General features: G+C 42.4%; 1 protein-coding gene across 3 annotated transcripts in view; it reads left to right on the top strand.

Annotated features, from left to right (window-relative positions):
- Window positions 1-22,699, top strand: part of unc119b (unc-119 lipid binding chaperone B) — a 62,400-nt gene that overhangs the window by 17,554 nt on the left and 22,147 nt on the right. For all 3 annotated transcript variants that reach the window (XM_080208445.1, XM_080208447.1, XM_080208446.1), the window contains exons 2-3: window positions 18,180-18,293; window positions 19,677-19,785. In XM_080208445.1, the coding sequence (XP_080064571.1) occupies window positions 18,180-18,293; window positions 19,677-19,785 (223 nt within the window). The remainder of the gene's footprint in view (window positions 1-18,179; window positions 18,294-19,676; window positions 19,786-22,699) is intronic.

Here is a 22,699-nt window from a genome sequence, read left to right as displayed (position 1 = left end):
GTTTATTCAGCCTCTCCTCATAGCTCAATCCCCTCAACTCCGGTATCAGCCTAGTAAAGACAAATGTTTGTGTTCAACATCAGAATGAAAGCCACTGATAACGAACAATTTTATGCAATGAGTTGAGGATCCTACAATATTAAAAATGTTGGTTTAAATTATTCTTGGTAGCATGTTGGTCCCAGTATGTCAAATAAACCTCATGACAGCAACATCATAAACAGTCAGTACTTTTTGAGCGCTGACAATGAATTTGTTTGCACTAGCATTTAAAATGATACTTCTGGCGTTGCTTTTGGATATGTGATGAAAGCATGTTGGACGCAAGGCTCTTTATGCATGTGAGATGCTGTTGCATTCATGATGCTTTCTGTGCTAATCTCCCAAGAATCCTCACCTGATTGTAAAGAAAGCTTGACACAAGCTGGAAGATGAGCATTGTGGTGACATTTGTAAATTTTGGGTTACATTTCATTTTCATTTTTGGGCTGTGGGCTTTGTTGGCTGGACCAGCATTTATTTCCCAACTCTAATTACACTTAAATTGAGGAGCTTGCTATGCTACTTCAAATGGTATTTAAGAGTCAAGTGCATGACTGCAGCTCTGGACTTGCATGTAGGTCAGACCAGGTGAGGTCAGCGTATTTCCTTCCCCAAAGGTCATGAGCAAGCCAGATGCATTATTATGACATGGTCATCGTTAGACTTTTTAAAATTTGATTCTCCTTTATTGAATTCAAACTTGACCACCTCCCAATGCCTCTCCTCCATCATCCAGCTGGGTGGGACGGTCCTCACCTGGTTGCAATCTTGTCAATCTAATGGCATCCAAAGTATGACTTGCAATGACTTCAATTTCAATTCTGCATTGTTGCCTCTTGTGACCTTGCATATCTGATGTCACGATCAATTTGCATGTGTACAATGACCATACCCAGCCCTCACCACCACAATTTCTAAATTGCGAGTCTGCTTATCAGAAATGAAGTTTCAAGTTTATTTATTAGTCGCAAGTAAGGCTTAGATTAACACTGCAATGAAGCTACTGTGAAATTCCCCTAGTTGCCATACTCCGGTGCCTGTTTGGGTCAATGCACCTAACCAGCATGTCTTTCAGATTGTGGGAGGAAACAGGAGCACTGGAGGAAACCCGTAAAGACATGAGGAGAACGTGCAAACTCCACAGACAGTGACCCAAGCTGGGCATCAAACCCAGGTCCCTCGCGCTGAAGCAGCAATATTAACCACTGCACTGTGCCGCCCTGAAATATTGGGATGACTGAAGCGTTGTCTTCACTGTCGAAGACACAAATCCTGAAGTAATCTTAGCAAGTTTCATGAAAGATACCAGCAGAATGGAAAACTGCAAATATAATACCTCTATTAAAGAAAGGAATGAGACAAAGCAGGAAACTAGGCCAGTGAGCCAAACATCATTGGGAAATACTGGAATCAGTTATTTGAGAGGTAATGTGGGAGAGTAGAACTGAACACATCAGAGGCTAGGAAAGTTAGCAGAAACCCCACTGTAGACTGGCTGTCTCTGCATATACATGAAATAGTAAGAGAAATTTCAATACCAGGTGAAAGTCCAACAGGTTTATTTTGAATAACGAGCTTCTGAAGCACTGCTCCTTATCAGGTGAGTGATGAAGGAGCAGCACTCCGAAAGCTCATGATTCTAAATAAAGTTGAACTTTCGCCTGGTGTTGTGATAATTCTTGCTATGCCCACCCTAATCCAACACTGGCATCTCCACGTGATGGCTATACATGAAATAGTCGCCACAGACAAATCAGATGTTTTCTTATATCTATCAAGAGAACACAGCTGAATGCCCTTGCTAACCACACCAAAACTGTAAAAAGACACAATTAAGTGACCGTTGACGGAATGAGCATTCCATACATCTACCACTAAAGATTGACATTATCGATGGGATGTGATTGAACAGCTATTGTCTAAAGCCTACGTCTTTGTATCATAAGTAAATGGTTTAATGGTGCATGGCAAGAAACAATTATCTTTACTAAAAGTTGTAAAATATGCCCTACAAAAAGGTTGACTGTACACAATTGGGCAGGACAGACTGAAGCCTTAGGAATTCCTCAGCTCTGCTCATCGATAAGAAGGCAATAAAGGATCCGTCAGTTGCAAATGCTGTGTCAGCTTTTTAGCTCTGACAATGGTAGCAGGATGTTTGCAATCAGCAGAGTTAACATGGTTTTGTGAAAAGGAAATTGTGTTTGACCAATTTGAGGCTATAACAAGTAGGGTGGGAAAAGGGGAATTAGTAGATGTGTATTTAAATTTCCAAAAGGCATTTAATAATAGAAGTTTACTCTACAAGATAAAAGCTCTTGGTCTTGGCGGTGATAAATTGATGTGAACAAAAGATTGGCTATTGAACAGGAAACAGAGTTGGGATAAATGGATCAGTTTCAGGTTATCAAATTGTAATGAGTGGAGTGCCACAGATCTATGCTGGGGCATTTGCTGACAGTATAAGGATAGGGAGGAAAGCAAGTTGAGGAAATCGGGCAGTTAAGCAGGCAAAAATCTGACAGATGAGTATAATGTGGAAAATGTGAAATTGTCCCCTTCGGCAGGAGGAATAGAAAAGCATCCTATTATTTAGCATCAAGAGTGCAGAATGCTGTGGTACAGGGAGATCTGGATGCCCTTGTTTATGAATCAGAAAGCACACAGCACAGTGAGTAATTAAGAGGGTAAATGGAAAGATGCCCTTTCACAAGGGTGGGGTGGAGTATAAAGCAGGGAAGTCTTGCTACAACTATATGGGGCAATAGTGAGACAGCATCTGGAATACTCTATGCGTCGTTAGTTGCCCTTGAGGAGGGATATACTTGCATTGAAAGCAGTTCAGGGAGGATTCACTAGGCTGTCCCTGCAATGCAAGTGGTTTCTTAGGTTTGCACCTTTTATAATGCTTATTAGAGCTTAGAAAACTGAGATGATCTCATTGTTATGTCTGAGGGGCTGGGAGCTTGACAGGGCAAATGTTGTGAATCCTAGGGGAATCTAGAATTAAGGGCAAAACGTGAAAAGAAGGGTTCTCCTATTTAAGATGGAGATGAGAAATTTCTTCTCAAGGGTTGTTAGTCTTGTAATTCTCCTCCCAGAGAGCAATGGGGACTGGATCAATTAATAAAATCAAAGTTGAATTTGGTAGATTTTTTGATTAAGGGAGTCGCGGGATATGAGGAATAAGCAGGAAAGTGGAGTTGAGGCCACAATCGGATCAGTCATGGAGCAGGCTCGAAGGGCTAAATATCCTATTCTTAGTCCTATTTCTTTGACATTGTCTTTGTTCCTCATTCAAACTCTTCTCCCTTGCTATTGATTCCATCCCTCTCCTTGGCAGCTATCTTGAACCTGAACCATGCTGATCAGTTCCCCTGGTGGCACAGTGTCACAGTGGTTAGCACTGCTGCCTCTCATTGCCAGGGACCTGGTTCAATTCCTAGCCTTGGGTGACTGCGGAGTCTACACGTTCTCCCTGTGTCTGCATGGGTTTCCTCTAGGTACTCCTGTTTCCTCCCACAGCCTGAAAGGGTAGGTGCATTGAGTATGCTAAAATTTTCTCACTGTACCCAAAGATGTGCTGGAGTGTGGTAGCTAGGGGATTTTCACGGTAACTTTATTGCAGTGTTAATATAAGCCTACTTGTGACACAAACTTAAACCCTGTCATACTTTAACAGAAGATGAGCTTTAAACCACATCCGCATGGTTGTTAGCATTTCTGACGTCACCACTATCTGCCCCTGATTCAGCTGTGCAGAAACCCTCATCCACGCTTTTATTAGCTCAGTGCGATTATTTTAATACACCCTGCTCTCATTCTACTTTTCAAAAGCTTGAGGTAATCTGAAACTACCTCAATCCTCACTGGCACAATTAGCAGTCACTCATCTCCACTGGTTCCCGGTTAAATAATGCCTTGATTTTAAAACTCACATCCTTGTTTTCAAATCCTTCAAAAGTATCCCTCATACTCTAATGTTTTCCAGTCCCACAAACCTGTTATACCTGTTGTCCTCTCCCTCCAACCTCTAGCATTGTTGAATTTTAACTGTTCCACCATTGGCCATGTCTTTTAGCTGCATACAGCCCAAACTTCTTGAATTCCTTTCTAAACATCTCCACCCCACTTTAACTCACCTCCTTAAGGCACTCCTTATGGCCAACTTGTTTGTCAAGCTTTTGATCATCCATCCCAGTATCATCTTAGGTGGCTCATGCTTTTTTTTAAGAATGTCTCTGTTAAATCTGTTTGGGTATTTATTACATAAAAAGATCTGTATAAATGAAAGGTGTGGATTATGCTGAGATTAGAAACTGCGTCTGACTAGCCTCTACAAATTTATTTTTAATCATGTGATTTAGTGAGGCATTAAACCTTGCGACAGCACAGTATAAAAGCCCCTTGTCTGCTTGCAAAAAAACCTGTTCGTCCGAGCAATTGGATTTGAGTAGTCATATGAAATCCACTTTTTAAATTGGCTCCTGGGTAGATTTTGTCCCAGGATCAATTTGGAAGGCAGTAAAATGTTCAATGGGTTTGCTGTCACAGAAATCTTTTGCCTTCCATACAACATTCAATTTATCAAGCAGTGGGGAACACCATTCCGCCATCCTCCCTCCAACCACGAGATGAGTCAATCAACAGAGATGCTGGTTTCTTAATAAACAAAAGAACACAATTCTGTGCTGCCTCATTGTGCCATGTTGGCTTTGACACTCTGACTTCACTCTTCCATATAACTTGAAGAATTTATATGAAAGTGTGTCATCTCTACACAAAATGCTTTGATCTGAAGTTAATGAAGGGTATACAATTAGATGGTCTCCCACCAGCATTGAATTTTTTAAAAATGGGGAAGAGCTAATAAGTTTTGATGTTTTAGCTTTTCTCTTTGGCAGCAACCTACATGGTTATGTTGTGATATAACAAAGATGGTTAGCAAGAGCCACGTCAATATTTTTTTTGCATAAAGCTAAAGGAGGAGATATCCAGGCAAATGACTTTGATCAAAGAGGTAGAATGTAAGGATTGGAGTATAACCTTTCCAGGTAGATATCGGCATAGTGGTATTGTCACTGGACCAGTAACCCAGTGACCTCGGGTAATGCTCTGCGGATCCAGGTGCAAATCCCACAATGGCAGATGATGAAATTTGAATGTTAATGCCCATGAAACTATTGGTTGTAAAAACCCATCTGGTTCACTTATGTCCTCGGGAAACGAATATGCCATGCTTCAAGGTCTGGTTTGCCTTGCATGTAATTCCACATACACAGCAATGTGGTTGACTCTTTATTGCCCTCCCCAGAGGGCACTTAATGCTGGCCCAACCAGTGATACGCACATTCCATGAAGGAATAAAAAAATTGAGGTGTGGGGAGGTTTACAGAGAATGCCACAGCTTTTACACTCACCTGAAGGCACGGCTATCGATGGTCTAATGATGGAATGAGGGATTCACAAGAGGTCAGACATGAAGGGAAAAAGTTTGAATGCAAATATGTCTGGGGAAGGCTGCAGAAATGGAGGTCATCACAACTGTGTTTTTGCATATAAAGCTGTGTCCTTTGGACCTAATAGAGCAGAGATAAGGCGCATGCCATGTGAGCTTAAGGCAAGTGAGGGTAATTCTGGCAACAAAGGCAGTGAAGGTGGCAGATTGGAATTTTGCAAATAAATGTAGCAGCAATGTCGTGATGAATTGAAGACCAGGAATAGATAAAAGTGAATTTGAAACTGCAGTGTTAAGTGCTCGAAGGAGAGTTTTTTAAGGACAGATATAGGAAGAAGTGGGATTGGGAGGTTTGTGATGTAAGAAAATGACCAGAGATTGCCTTAACAAGATGACACACAGTAGTGATAATTCACCAACTTTGTTGTAACTGAATGTTAAATTTTCTTTTGGAATAGTTAGACTGGTCAACTGTGGACTTTGCTAACACTTGGTTGACTTGTGCAGTATGATGATACTTAGAAGGTTGCAGCAAGGGGGTAAAAACGTTCCAGCTGTAAAATGTTGAGGGTAAGCATTTTGACGTTTTTAGTTTTGATCACTTTTGTATCAGTGTTCAAGTATTCAGTTCCTTTCAGATTTTGGTTTAGTTAAAAATTAAATGGGGACTAGAGATGCACGATCAATTGTCAGGAACCATTCCCAATGTACAGTACCATTCTGGACTCAAAACTGAAACAGTCTGGAGCCATGTGCATCAAGACCTGGATGATGTTCAGGCTTGGGCTGATAAGTGGCAAGTAACATTTGCAGCACACAGTGCCAGGTAATGGCCATCTCTAGCAAGAGAATCCAGTCATCTCCTCATGGCATTAAGTAGCATTGCCATCATGGAAACCTCCATTAACTGAACTGGACGAGCCATAGAAATACTGCGGCTATAAGGATAGGCCAGAGGCTGGGAATTCTGTGCTGAGCTGCTCACCATCTCACTCTGCAAAACCTGTCCACGAGGCACCAGTCTGGAGTGTGATGAGATGCACTTCTATTTGCCTGAATGAGTACAATTCCAACAGCACTCACCCACCCAGGACAAAGCAGCCTGCTTGATTGGCAACCTGTTCATGACCTTCAAAAACCACTCCCTCCACCACTTATGCACAATGGCAGCAGTGAGAAACATCTGCAAGAGGCATTGCCAGCAACTTACCAAGGCTCCTTCAACAGTACCTTCCAAACCTACAATCTCTGCCAGCCCAGAAGGGCAAGGACAGCAGATGCATGGGAATAGCACAACCTGCAGGTCCCACTCCCAAGTCACAGATCATCCTGACTTGGAACTATATTGCTGTTCCTTCACTGCTGGGTCAAAATCCTAGAACTGTCTTGCTAACAGTGCTGTCGGTGCACCCTATAATTACACGGACTGCAATGGATTAAAAAAGTGATTCATCGCCACCTTCTCGTGGACAATTGGGGATGGGCAGTAAAAGAAAATGCTGACCTAGCTAGTGATGCTCACATGCCCTTAAAATAATAAAAAAGAAATTAAAACATAATCACTACAACATTCTGGTAACTTGGTTGATTGCAATAACGCTGATGTTTCTGATTTGAGTTGAGGTTCTTTTGTAATCTCATGAAATGCAATGGCCCTGATTTAAACTAAATTTCACATTTGAAACTAGAGGGGTGGGCTCACAACAGTGTGCTTCAGCAAGCTGGTAGTAACTGCTGGTTTAGTGTCACAGTAAGGAATCTGTTTCCAAAACCATGGGCAAATTGGCACAGGGTAGGTAGGATTAGAGTGTTGAATGCATGGCTCAAAGATTAGTGTTAGAGAAATTGGTCTTGATTCATGAGGCGCTGACATAATACTCCAGAAAATGAGATGAAATGTTTGGTACAGCCTTCACCTGAACTGTCATGGAACCAATATTCCTGTGCTGTATGACTAGGACAATTGAGAGTTTTAAGCTAAATAGAACATAGACATAGAACATTACAACACAGTACAGGCCCTTCGGCCCTCAATGTTGTGCCGAGCTATGTCCAATCCCAAGATCAAGCTATCCCCTCCCTTTAATTCTGGAGTGCTCCATGTGCCTATCCAATAACTGCTTGAAAGTTCCTAAAGTGTCCGACTCCACTATCACAGCAGGCATTCTATTCCACACTCCAACGACCTCTGAGTAAAGAATCTAGCTTGGATGTCCCTCCTATATCGCCCACCATGAACCAGCTACATCCATCCGAAGAAATAGTCTCTGCGCGTCCACTCTATCTATCCCCCTCATCATCTTATAAACCTCTAAGTCGCCTCTCATCCTCCTCCGCTCTAAAGAGAAAAGCCCCAGCTCCCTCAACCTTTCCTTGTAAGGCCTACCCTCCAAACCAGGCAGCATCCTGGTAAATCTCCTCTGCGCACTATCAAATGCTTCCACATCCTCCTCATAACGAGGTGACCAGAACTGAACACAATCTTCCAAATGTGGTCTCACCAACGTGTGGGTATAGTTGCAGCATAACCTCGTGGCTCTTAAACTCAAATCCCCTGTTAATTAGGGGGGTTAATAAATGCTAACACACTATAAGCCGCCTCACGGCTCTATCCATATAGTGGGGGCAAAGGGTCAAGTGAGGGAAGGTGTGATGAATCGAAGGGAGAGGATAAGGCAGGAAAGTGATGTAGCAGTAAGAATAATGATAATCAGAAGGACATGAAGGACAGAGCATACAGAGTTGAGTTGGCTAGTGCATAAGGCCAGAAGTTGCAAAGAGTATAAAAATAGAACTAAAGGCTCAATGTGCCTAGAATTCATAAGGGTAAATTGTCGTTTCAAATAGAAATATGTATGATCCAATAGCCATTATAGAGACATGGTTGCAAGATGATTAAGGCTGGGACCTTAATATTCAAGGCTTCGTGACATTTGAAAAGAACAGGTCGAGAAAAGGGTAGGCGAGCTCTGGGAATTGAGGGAAAAATTAGTCAATAAGAGAGAGAGATGACCTTTTAAAAAATCAAGATGTTGAATCACTGGGTGGCGATAAGAAATTAGCAGAGTTAAGTCATCGCTTCTGGAAATCTAAGTACACTTGCCGGTTCCCATTTATCCACGTTGCATGTCACTTCCTCAAAGAACTATTAAAAATTAGTCAATCACAATCTCTCTATAGAAGACACTAAAGCCCCAGAAATAATTGAGATCAAAGGTGAAAAGGCAGAAGGGACTTAAAACAATTACAATCACAAAGAAAAGGATACTGGGATGTTTATTTTCGAACTGAAGGCTGACAAATCCCCAGGTCCTCCAAAGGTGTTTAGTTGTTGCTGATGTAGTACATGAGTTTGTAATTTTACAGATTCCCTGGATTCTGGCAAGGTCTGATCAGAATGGAAAATAATGAATATTGTAATACTCCAAGAAAATAAGACAGAAAGCAAGAAACTAGAAGCCAGAGTCATGAGGAAAATGCTAGAATCTGCTATTACTAGAATCTGCTAGAAAATGCTACAGTCTGCAAGGGATGATATTGGAGCCAAGGAGCAGAAAGTGGAATCGTTGTGGGTAGAGATTAGGAACAGCAAAGGAAGACGCTGGTGGGTGTCGTCTATAGGCCCCCGAATAATGATCTGGAGGTGGGGCGGGCTGTTAACGCGCAAATAAGTGCGGCGTGCAGGAATGGGACGGCCGTAATTATGGGGGATTTCAATCTACATATTGATTGGTCGACCCATGTTGGACGCGGTGGGCTTGAGGAGGAGTTCTTGGAATGCTGCCGGGATAGTTTCCTTGAACAGTGTGTGTTGGAGCCGACGAGGGAGCGAGCTATCTTGGATCTGGTGTTATGTAATGAGGCGGGTAGAATTAGGGACCTTGCGGTGAAGGATCCTCTTGGGGAGAGCGATCATTGTATGGTGGAGTTTCTGGTGCAGGTGGAGGAGGAGAAAGTGGGTTCCCAGACACGCGTCCTTTGTTTGAACAGAGGGGAGTACGGTAGGATGAGAGAAGAATTGGCGAATGTGGACTGGGGGAGCGCATTGGAAGGTAGGTGTGCTGAGGAGCAGTGGAGGATCTTTAAGGAGATCTTTCTTGGTGCTCAGCTGAAATTTATTCCGACGGTCAAAAAGGACCGTAGGAGGAGAGGTAATAAGCCGTGGATAACGAAGGAGGTGAAGGAAAGTGTTAAATTAAAAGCGGAGGTGTTTAGAGTAGCTAAGAGTAGAGGATTGGGAGAGGTTTAAATGTCAACAAAGATTGACAAAGAAGTTGATAAAGAAGGGTAGGAGAAACTATGAAGCTGGGCTAGCGCTTAATATAAAAAAGGATAGCAAGAGTTTTTGTAAGTATATAAAAAGGAAGAGGCTGGCTAGGGTGAACGTTGGACCCTTAGAGGATGAGAAGGGGGACTTAGTGGTAGGGGATGGGAAAATGGCTGAGGTCTTGAATAACTTTTTTGTTTCGGTCTTCACGGAGGAGGACGTGGATAATTTGCCGGGTGTTAGAGATGGAAAGGTGGTAGGACTGGAGGGTCTCAATGACATTATTGTTACTAGAGAGGCGGTGCTCGACAGACTGGAGGGGCTGATTGTGGACAAGTCCCCAGGACCGGATGGAATGCATCCGAGGGTTCTGAAAGAAATGGCGGAGGTGATAGTGGATGCCTTGGTGGTTATTTTCCAGACGTCGCTGGATTCTGGGGAAGTGCCAGAAGATTGGAAAGCGGCTAATGTTACGCCGTTGTTTAAGAAGGGTGCCAGGCAAAAGGCAGGGAATTATAGGCCGGTTAGTTTAACGTCTGTTGTAGGTAAAATGTTAGAATCCGTCATCAAGGAGGAAATAGCGAGGCATCTTGAGGGGAATTGCTTGATAGAGCAGACGCAGCACGGTTTCGTTAAGGGGAAGTCGTGTCTGACAAATTTACTGGAGTTCTATGAGGATGTGTCTAGGGCGGTGGATAGAGGAGAGCCGGTGGATGTGGTCTTTCTTGATTTTCAGAAGGCGTTTGACAAGGTACCTCGAGGTTATTGCAGAAGGTTAGGGGACATGGAGTTGGGGGTAGGGTGTTAGCGTGGATAGAGGATTGGTTGTCAAATAGGAGGCAGAGAGTGGGGGTCAATGGGTGCTATTCGGATTGGCGGTTGGTGACTAGTGGAGTGCCCCAGGGGTCGGTGCTGGGGCCTCAGCTATTTACCATTTATATAGATGATCTGGAGGAGGGAACCGAGTGTATGATGTTGAAATTTGCTGATGACACCAAGATTGGTGGAACAGCAAATTGTGCGGAGGGTGTGGAGAGTCTGCAGAAGGATCTAGATAGGCTGGGCGAATGGGCCAGGAACTGGCAAATGGAATTTAATGTTGGCAAGTGCGAGGTGGTCCACTTTGGTAGGAATAATGGTAGGAAGGATTATTACTTACTTGGCGAAAAACTGCAGCAGGCGACGGTGCAGAGGGACCTCGGGGTCCTTGTGCATGAGTCGCAAAAACCCAGCTTGCAGGTGGTCAGGAAGGCGAATGGGATGCTGGCCTTCATAGTGAGGGGGATTGAATATAAAAGTAGGGAGGTCTTGCTGCAGCTGTATAGGGCATTGGTGAGGCCGCAGCTGGAGTACTGTGTGCAGTTTTGGGCGCCGTACTTACGCAAGGATATTTTGGCCTTGGAGGGAGTGCAGAGGAGGTTTACTAGGCTGATGCTGGAGTTGAGGGGGTTGAGCTATGAGGAGAGGCTGAATAAACTAGGCTTTAGAAGAATGAGGGGAGATCTCATTGAGACATATGATGAATGGGATGGATAGGATAGAGGTGGAGAGACTCTTCCTGCTCAAAGGACAGTAGGACTAGGGGGCACGGCCTCAAGATAAAGGGGGGGGACGGTTTAGAACAGAGTTGAGGAAGAACTTCTTCACTCAAAGGGTGGTAAATCTCTGGAATTCTCTGCCCGTTGAAGTGGTGGAGGCTACCTCACTAAATATTTTTAAGATGCGGGTTGATGGGTTTTTGATAAGAGGGGATTAAGGGTTATGGGGAGAGGGCGGGAATGTGGAACTGAGCCACAACAGATCAGCCATGATCTTATTGAATGGCGGGGCAGGCTCGAAGGACTAGATGGCCTACTCCTGCTCCTATTTCTTATGTTCTTACGTTCTTACTTCTGGGTGCTCTGGTTTCCTCCCACAGTCTGAACGACGTGTTGGTTAGCTGCACTGGTCATGCTAAATCTCCTTCACTGTATCTGAACAGTCATCAGAGTGTGGTGGCTAGGGGATTTTTACAGTAACTTCATTGCAGTGTTAATGTAAGCCTACTGGTGACACTGAGGAAATAAGGATATTATAACAGGTTGCTTAAACCTTAATTCTGGGGCAGAGGGAAATTTTATTTGACCAATTTATTGGAGCTTGTTAAAGTAACATGGAATGTGGATAAAGGAGAACTTGAAAATGTGGTGCATTTGTATCTCCAGAGAGCATTTGACAAATTGCCAGGTTGAAATTACCAAGCAAAATTCAAACTTATGGTGTGGGGCAATGTTTTTCAAACTTTTTTTCAGGGACACACTTTTACCAAACAGCCATCTTTCACGACTCACTTCACGTGATGTGTAATGAAATGCGATCTTTGCACTTTGTGCTGATGTTATGCAGTATAATTAAATATTGGGCATCCATTTCAGGTCCATTTTATTCAGGCCATGTTCTGACACAGGAAATTAGTATCAGTATTTTTTTCAAGCTCCTCTTGTCAACATAGACATTCAAAACAAATGTTGGAAGTCAGACAGTACGCTCATGTGCACCAACCAAGCACAAAGATCAACCGCCATTTAGTTGTGACAAATTTCTCATTTAAGATGCAGTTTGGAATTCAGAGCAATGTGCTGCATTTAGGTGGAAACTTAATTGAGCAGTCGCCTATTATCTCACTCTATCTCCATCCCATCAATAGACTTCCCTGGTAGGTGGAACATGTCACCTCAATGACAACGTCTTGCTGCATCTATCTTAAGTCCATAATTTTACAAGTCTAAGGTTTTCCTGTTCTGCAGATGTCATCTCGTTTGGAAATTAATTCAGCAAAGTATTTTTATGCAGATGGGATAAATGAGATAATGACAATACTGTCAAACTCCAGTTGTAGTCTGCCTTTATGGCGGGAATTTCGAGACTTGGACGGAGTCCACTGACCAGGCAAGTTGCAGTATTGCTGTTGCGGTTGCAGTGTAAATGGGATTTACTGTACATTAAAAAAAACATAATTCTTCTTACCTTTTCATAAAGTGAACATAATATGAACTGTATCAGGCAATACCAAGTTTTTCAAAAGTTCTCATGCTGGCTGTGTCAACTGTCATTGTCATACTGCCTTCTACAAAATGAGCGCTATAAACAGAACATCCCATGCTTTCTTTGAACAGGATCACAGAACATTGTGTTCTATTTTGAACATACTAAGAATATAGGGCAGTGAGAATTTACCAGGCAACCCATTTGCTACATCCTGCAGGTCACACCTCCCCATTCTTTAAAAAAAATCCTGGTGATGTATTAGCGTGGATAGAAGATTAGTTAACTTGCAGGAATGAGAGGATAGGGATTAAAAATTTTTGATTGGCAAGATGAAAATGGTGGAGTTGTGTAAGGATCAGTGCTGGAACCTCAACCATCTATACCAATGATTTGGATGAAGGGACAAATGTAAAACTTATTAAATTTACTGGTGACAGAAAGATAAAAAGGAGATCAACTTGTGAAGAGGATGCAAGAAAGCTGAAGAGGAACTGAAGTGATTGAGCAAAATGTTGGCAGGTGAAACATTTTCCCACTTAATGCTAACTTTTTTTGGACAAACAGGAAGAATAGAAAAGCATATTATTTAAATGGAGAGAGACTGCATGATGGAGGAATCTGGATTTGTAGGATATGAATTGCATAAAAGTTAGTATGTAGGTTAAGCAAGTGATTATAGTTGCAAGGGAAATGAAATATAAATAGGGAAAGATTTCATTTTGTTATACAGGCCATTGGTGAAACCATATCTAAAGTACTTGCACAGTTTTGGTCTCCTAATTTTAACAAAGGATATCATTGCATTGGAACTAGTTCACAGAAGGTTCACTTGACCAAAGGGAGTTATCTTCCTGAAGAAAGTTTGAACAGTTTAATGGGCTTACACTATTAGGGTCTGGAAGAATGAGAACTAATCTTATTGGAATATGTAAGATTCTGAGGGGACTTGACAGGGTGGATGCTGAAAGGGTTTTTCCCCTTGTGGGACAGACCAGAAGTAGGAGAGACAGATTAAAAACAAGAACTTTGCCACTTAACGTTGACAAGAAGTCAACCAGTATAGGACAAGGAACTAGAGGCCATTGTCAGATCAACCATGATCTCATCAATTGGTGTAGCAGGCTCAAAAGACTTACTCCTGCTCCAAATCTACATGTTCGTAAAAAGGCAATCAATCAGAATTTTAACCCTTATTTCTGTCTTAACAAATGATGCCCAACCTGGTGTATTTGCATAATTTTCTGACTTTTGTTTCAGACTTGCAGTAACTGCAGTATTTTGCTTCTGTCTTACTAAAAATACCTGTCATAAGAGCTGATTTTCAATTCCTCATTGATTTGGGTCACTGCCTGTGTGGAGTGTGCACGTTCTCCCTATGTCTGCATGATTTGCTCCGGGTGCTGCAGCTTGCTCCCACGGTCTGAAAGACATGCTGGTTAGGTGCATTGGCCATGTTAAATTCTCCCTCAGTGTATCTGAACAGGTGCCAGAGTGTGGCGACTAGGGGATTTTCACAGCAACTTCATTGCAGTGTTAATGTAAGCCTACTTGTGACACGAACAAATAAATTTAAGTCCATTGCTGAGCAGTCAGTGCAGTTGATGCATCCAACTGGAAAGCTGGTCTGCTGTTCTGATGTAATATGGATGTTGAACTCGCCAGTTGTCATTAACGGTGTGGTGTTGTATTTCAATATTGATTGTACTCATTGTTACTGGCTCCATACTTGTTTGAAAGCTGCTGTTATAGGTACTCAACGTTTGCTTTATTTCAACACACTTAAACGTCCTGTAGTGCAGTGCCCTACGCAGATGGGTGAACTACTCTGCTTGTGCGCACACATGCGTGTTTCCTCCCACAGTCCAAGGCTGTGCTAAATTGACCCTACTGTTAGGGGATTAGCAGAGTAAATGTGTGGGGTTACCAGAATAGGGCCTGGGTGGGATTGTGGTTGGTGTCAACTTGATGGGCCGAATGGCCTTTTTGTACTGTTGGGATTATATCATTCAATTTGATGGTCTCTGAGGTTTGTGGATAGATGTACAGCACAATCTATAAATCGGTAGATCGCAGAGTGTAAGTTTGTTCCATGGAGAAATGAGAAATCTCGAGCCCCCTTGTCTTGCAAAACTTCGTTAGCTGCAGGAAGTTAACTCGATTGATAAAAGGATTCATTTTTTTCCTGATGAATAATAATTTCATATGTTTTAATCAATTTGATCCATCTAACTAATGAAAAGAATTGAAATTCAAAAAAAATCAGTAGTTGGAATTTTGTTTCTTTTTATCCCTTGTGTTGTCTCCGGCAAGAAAAACAGAGGGCAACCAAAAGGACTTGCTTTGCAAGGGTTTTCCACCACATTTTAAAACACTTGCAGTTTTTAAGCACTTGGGTAGGGTGGATAGAGAGAGAGAATAAACAGTAGGTGGGGTGGGGGTATGGAGAAGAGAATAAATGGACAGGTGATTCAGGGGGGAGAAGGGATGAGGGAGGGCCAGGGAGATTGGAGGGACTGGAGGCTAAGGGGAGAAAATTGGAATAAGGGGCAGAATTGGAATCAATGGGGTATAAGGGGGGGCTGGTGGATGAGGAGGAATAAATGAGGCAAGGGGTGAAATGGGAAGAGAAGTGTGTGAGAATAAATGGAGGGGATAAATGGGCGAAGAGGAGATGGGGGGGAAGGGTATAAATGGAAGAAGAGATGGGGAGGGGATAAAATGGGGTTTGTGGGCAGATGGGGAGGCAGGTGATAAATGGGAGACGGGAGGGGATAAATGGGGATTGTGGGCAGGGAGGTGGTCACTGGCTTTCCTGACTGGGGAAGATTTTCCACCTATTCTTGGCAATGTGTTTTCTTTAAGAAAAAGCAAATCGTGCTGCAGAATTATTCTCCAAATGCAGTTTATAATAGAAAAGATGTGTAGTGGTTTTTATTCACGCATGGGACATGGTTGTCTTTGGCTGGCCAGCATTTATTGCCTGTCCCTACTTGCCCATGAGAAGTTGATGAGCTGCCTCCTTGAATTGCTGCAGTCTGTGCTGTGGGTTGATTCTCAATGCCATAAGGGAGGGTAATTCCAGGATTTTTGACCCAGTGACTGCAAAGGAACGGTGATACATTTCTAAATCAGAATAATGAAATGGCTTGGAGGGGAACTTGCAGGTGGTGGTAGTCCCGTTCATCTGCTGCCCTTGCCCTTCTAGATGGGAAGTTGTCGTGGGTTTGGAAGGTACTGTCTAAGGATCTTTGAATTGTTGAAGTGCAGCTTGTAGATAGTACACACTGCTGTTACTGAGCATCGATGTTGGAGGGAGTGGATGTTTGTGGACGGAGCGAACATTCCCACTTGAGACATTATGATGGAGGGATGGTCATTAATGAAGCAGCTGAAGTGTTTGGGCATAGGACACTACCCTGAGGGACTCGCCCTCCACAACCATCTTTCTATGTAGTCTAGATGTGATTGCAACCAATGGAGAGTTTGCCCCCCCTGCTACCCATTCATTGCAGTTTCGCAAGGTCTCCTTGATGCCACACTTGGTCAAATTCAACTGTCAAGAGCTGTCACACTCATCTCACCTCTGGAATTTAGCTCTTTTGTCCATGTTTCAACCAAGGCTGTAATGAAGTCAGGAACTGAGTGATCCTGGCAGAACCGAAACTGGGTGTTTCTGAGCAGGTGCTGCTTGATAGCATTGTTGATCACTTTTACTGATGATCGAGAGTAGACTGGGCAGTAATTGGCGAGGTTGGATTTGTCCTGCCTTTTGTGTACAAGACGGATTTCCTCGGTGCTCCGGTTTCCTCCCACAGGCCGAAAGATGTGCTGATTAGATGCATTGGCCAGGCTATATGTACCCGAACAGGCACGAGTGTGATGACTTGGGGATTTTCACAGCAACTTCATTGCTGTATTAATGTAAGCCTACTTGTGACACTAATGAAACTTAAGTTTGTGTTTTTATCTCCTATCTTGCCTCTCAAGTATTATTTACATTATATGTATTTCTGAGATCTATCTCCTGATATTATTGCCCAATTCTTCTAAGCTACTCCCACCATCTTGATGTTCCTGTCACACTGTTGTTAACTCAAAACTTTCCACTTGGATGTTAGCCAACAAGCAGCCTGATTAGTAAGATCAGAATCTCAGAACGAAGAATTCTTTTCATTTGCTTCTCTTTCCTTCAAACGCACCCCTCACACCATCATTTCCACCAACCTTTTTCCCTCATGATCAACTCAGGAACATTTTGCTGCAACAACTCTACCAGTCCCAGCCACTACTACAGATATTGCTGCAACTGTGTTTTTGTCAAAATCCACCAAATTGAGGGAAACAATGCCATGTGGGTTTCTGATAAGAGAGGGGATTAAGGGTTATGGGGAGAGGGCGGGAATGTGGAACTGAGCCACGACAGATCAGCCATGATCTTATTGAATGGCAGGGCAGGCTCGAGGGGCCAGATGGCCTACTCCTGCTCCTATTTCTTATGTTCTTATGTTATGTTCTTATGTTCATGTGAAAAACAAAGTTCAGCTGTAAAACATTGCACATATCATTTACTTGTGCTTGGGTCTCCCACCAAATGTTGGAAGCGTTTGTAGGTCTGCTATGGGAGATGTCTCCAAGCAGTACTGGTCAAATTCTGATCTCGTTTTGCAGGAATGAGATGATGCTCTGGAAATGTTTCCCCTGAGTATTTGAGCCTCTGTTCCTGTCTTATTTCCAAGAGGTTTAGGAAAAGTTGCAACTTTTGGGGGTGGGGTGGCATGTTGCAAGTGGAGGAAGATGTAGCTAAGTGGGGTAGCTTTCTTTAAACATTAGGATGTCATCTTTTCAGCCAGGTTTCTGCCATGGCCCTGATTAAAATCATCCAGTATAAATTAATGGGCCTTAATTGCAAGTGAACAGAAACTTGAAGAATGAGAACTGCTTGGCTGGCCCAGTCCAAAGAGTCAGTAGTGGAAGGCTCAAGTGGACAAGGAGATTGGTCAGATTAGTTCAACACAAGCATTCTGCTAATCTGTACTTTGTAACTAGCTCAAATTCAAAGGATGCTTCCTATTTTTTGTGATTTATTGTCTTTATGGCCTGTAAAATTCCAAGTAAATAAGCAAAAGTAGTCATAATAGTCTTCATAATTTGTTCAAAAGCTTTTGCAACTATGCCCTTATGATGTGCTTCCTGCAGATTGACCCAGCTTTCTTGGTGTCCAGTGAATATTTTGGATGTGCCATCACGGTTGCTTCAACTAAGTCATTAAATAAACACAATTGACGTGCGATATTCTAGTCGCGTCATATGGTTCTACATGTCTTTGATGCTATTGTTATATCAATACAGTTTTAAAAAAAGACATTAAAAATTTCTTTCTTTCAGCCTACTTGTGCAAGCCGGAAGATAATATTTACAACATTGACTTCACACGTTTTAAAATTCGCGACATGGAAACTGGGACTGTTTTGTTTGAGATTGCCAAGCCACCAGCTTCAGGTATGTTGCCACTTGGGAGCAGACTCCTGCACAGTATTAGGTGAAAGGGTTTTAGATGACTTTTATGCACATAACCCATTAATATGGTTTAGCGCACAAAAGCAAAATTGATGTGGATGCTAGAAAGCTGTCTGGCAGCATTTGTGGAGAGAGAGTTAACGTCTGTATGACTCAACTGAAGAACAGTGATTTTTAACACAGCTGACTTTGGTCAGTGCTTCAATGGCTTTTAATTGGAACTTTGATAAACCTGTTTTGAAAGCACTGCTTGTTCCATCTATTTTTTTTCGCGCTCTCAACATATTCTGACTTCTGTTTAAATTTGTACAGTTTTTATTTATTTTCCACTGTTTTCTTGGTCCCACTAGTCCCGGATTTCCCAAACATTTTCCCCACTGTGATCCCAGTTGGAGGCTTAAATTGCTGTGACCCCTGAGTGAGAGCCATATGGATGACGAATAGAGCTTTTGAGGAGGAGGGGGGTAAGGTCCATGACACCAGATTTTCATCTCATAACATTGAGGCCATGACCAACAGTTTGGAAAGCTCTGTACTAGTCGATGCTATTGTATTTGGCTGTTGTATTCTGAAGTTTAAATGCCACAATGAAGCAATTATTTTCAGTTGTAGTCTGTGACAAGTATCTTTATTTTCCATTTTAAAATCAAAACTTTATTTGTCAATGTGTCGTATTTGCAAAAACTGAAGGTGTAACTTAGTACAGTTGAATATACAGATATTTTGTGGAAGCTATAAAATGATAACTAGTTTAAAATATCCAGGTCCAATTGAGATGCAGCTGTAGATGAGCAAATTACTTGCCTGATGCTTTGTAATCCTAGCCGAAGGTATGTGACTGTTTTTGCTACTGAGCTTTTCAATTTACTTGAAATGTTATAATATTTGATGTACATAATTTACACTTGAAATAAACTGGCTCACTATTAATGCATCAAATTACAATGAGTTATTGGGCTAGTTGTGTTCTAAATAATATTTGTTTGATTTTTGAGGTCTTATACAGTTGCTATGGCTTGAGAGTAGATTATTTGGAAACTCTTGAACAAACTAGTGCAGTACTTAAGTTTTCTAGTAAATTGGCATTTACCCTAGTGCACAAAATGTCCTTTTATTTGGCTCCCTCAATTCCTCAGTAATTGAGTTTAACACAATTTGCACTGAATGAACTGATCTCAGCTGGGTCTGATGCAATTTGCCTCAGCACCCTTAGTTTTTGGGGTGAGGTTGTGGAGTTGCTTATCGTTAACTCAGAGGAAGTAGACTTGTGTGAATTTCCAGTGCACTCTCTAAACAACACCCACCCCCCTCCTTGCCCCGGATGGGTACATTGAACAAGTGTTGAATTTAATTTTTTTCCTGCAGAGGTGGAAGAAGATGATGATGAGAATGGGGAGATGGATTCCAGTTCTGGGCGATTTGTTCGTTATCAGTTCACTCCAGCCTTCTTGAGGCTACGAACAGTTGGTGCAACGTGAGTTGTGAACTTTATTTTTAGCAACGTTAAAATTGAATTGTGACTTTTTCCTGAGACTTTCAATATATGGTTGGAACTGTTTGCACTTTAGTGCCATTAATGACTGAAGTGAACCAAGCAACACTTGGAGATTACGTTCCATATTGATTCACTTCTCCTGACAGCCGTCTTGGCAGTCAGTACAATTTGGATGGACAACGCAATAATTATTGATGTTCCACAGCTTTGTCTCATACAGTTCCCCTGGAAATCTGCAGACCTCTGACCCTCAACCCTCGTGGATTGCATATGTTCTATTTCAACTCCATTCTCTCTTCTACACCACCTTGTGAGGTTAATCAGTATATATTTAAATCTCCCAATCACTTTTATAATGCTGGGTATGTAATCGGGTGCTAAGTTGGTACTGTGGAGTCTTCGTTGCTCTCGTTCTGTTGAACCTAGGGGTTGTCATTTTGTCTTGGTTTTTGATTTTTTTTAAACAATTTGCACCTCTTCAGTGGCACCAGATACCATAAATATATTGGAGTTAAAATTCTTGGGCAGAATGAGAGCACAAAACAAATCCCAAATCAAAAATAAATTGTGTACAATAAATCAAGCTCTGCGGTCCTGCCACATCCAGCCATGAATGGTGGTGGACAATTCAATGTTTCACTGGGGGAGGAGACTCCACAAATATAGCCATCTTCACTGATGGGAGAGCATTGCACATCAGTGCAAAAAATAAGGTTGAAAAATTTGCAGCAGTCTTCAGCCACAAGTGCTAGTGGATGATCCATCTCGGCTTCCTCTGGAGGTCTGCAGCACCATTGATGTAAGCTTTCAGCCAATTTGATTCACTCCACGAGATATCAAAACTGCTGAAGGCACTGGATGTTGCAAAGGCTATGGGCCTTACAATTTTGCAGCAATAGTCCTAAAACCTAATGATCTCAAACTTGCCGTTTCCCCCCAGCCAAGCTGTTCAGGTACATCTATAACATTGGCATTTACCCAGTAATGTGGAAAATCGCACAGCCTTGTGCAGGCCGCACAAGGCACGCAGCCTGTCTTATGCATGGCCTGCATGCACAAGACAGGCCAATTACTGCCCATCAGTCAACTGTTGATTAGCAGTAAAAGGATGGAAGGGATTATCAAGCAGCACTTAGCAATGACCTGCTCACAGATGCTCAGTTTGGATTCTGTCAGGACCACCCACTCAACTGCTGACCTCATTATATCCTTGGTTCAAACATGGACAAAATTGCTGAACTCCAGAGGTGATGGTGACTGGCCTTGACGTCAAGGCTGCATTTGACCGAGTATGGAATCCAGAAGCCTGAGTAAAATTGCAGTCAATTGGAATTGGAGGGAAAACTCCCATAAGAAAATGGTTGTGCGGATGTTGACTAAATTATGTTCAGCACCGTTGACAACTTGTCGGATGCTAAAGCAGTCTATGTCCAGACGCAGCAAGATCTGGACAATATCCAGCTTTTGGCTGACAAGTGACAAATAACACTTGTGCCTCGAGTGCCAGGCAATGACCATCTCCAACAAGAGGGAATCTAACAATGACTCATTGACATTCAATGGTATCATCTATGCTGAATCCCTCTGTCAACATAGAGTCCCAACAATGCAGAAGAGGCCATTCAACCATCATATCTGTACTGACTCTTGAACATCTTTCACAGGCCTTCTCCCCTACCCTATCCTTGTAACCCCGTATTACCATGGCTAATCCATCTAATCTATGTATCATGGGATACTAAGGAGCAGTTTAGGATGCCTGAGCATATTGGACTGTGGGAGGAAACTGGAGCACCTGGAGGAAACCCAGGCACGCATAGGGAGAACGTGCATAGTGATCGAAACTGAGAATTGAACCCAGGTTCCTGGCACTGAGGCAGCAGTGCTAACCACTATGCCAACCTTCTAACGCTTAGCTCATATCCATGACAATGTGGCCTACTTTGGGAATAGAACTTAGAGTCTCTAACTTCCATCTCTCATGGAATATACATTCCTCTTCCCAAAAATTGCTAGTTCCACCAAGAGAATTCCTTGATTCTGAACTGCCTCTAGCTTCTTATCATCTGGGAACTGCACAAAGAAATTAAATCGTTATTTAGTCAATTATTTATTTAGTCTGACTCCATTACAAGCCCAGAGGTGAGCCTTCATTGTTCCAAGTTCTTTTCACTCCCAACTCTTGTCATGCAAGATAAACATAGGTTACCTTTGAACTGTTTGATTTTTCATTCACTTTAAGATTGTTTACAAGGTTCTTAATGTTTTTTCCATGTGTCTTGCATTTAACACTGGAATCTTCAATTTGGATTGTCAGATGCTCTTTTGTAGCATAGAAAAGTCAAGAACTTGAGGAAACAGATTTAAGGTGTGTGGGATCAAGTTTAGAGGAGATATGCGAGGCAAGTTTTTTGAGGGTGGTCTGGAATGTGCTGCCTGGTGAGGTGGTGGGAGTAGGTATGATAACAGCATTTAAAGGGTAACCAGACAAATACTTGAATGGAATGGGAATAGAAGGATACGGACTCCAAGTGCAAACCGTTATTTTAGGCAGGCATCGTTATTGGCGCAGGCTTGACGGGCCTGTTCCTGTGCAGTACTCTTCTTTGTTTGTATTCTTAAAAGTTATGGTTTAAAATACATGAGTAATGGAATCAGACGTTCACAACAATAGACCAAGCTCTAGCTAGAGGGAATGGGTACTCACCGTGCTTGTCCCTTTCTCTCCTTATGTATTTGAAAGAAAAGGGACAGAATTTTGTTGTTCTTATGGCTAACCTAATAGGTGCCTTCATGAAACAAACATATCAGCAGATAGCTGGTGTGAACACAGAACAATTGATTGCTGTTTGGATAACATAAGAACATAAGAAATAGGAGCAGGAGTAGGCCA

The sequence above is a fragment of the Carcharhinus amblyrhynchos genome, chromosome 20 (genome assembly GCF_965287045.1).
Source record: "Carcharhinus amblyrhynchos chromosome 20, sCarAmb.v2.hapA, whole genome shotgun sequence".
Taxonomy (NCBI): domain Eukaryota; kingdom Metazoa; phylum Chordata; class Chondrichthyes; order Carcharhiniformes; family Carcharhinidae; genus Carcharhinus; species Carcharhinus amblyrhynchos.
This window is presented reverse-complemented; position numbering and strand designations above follow the sequence as displayed.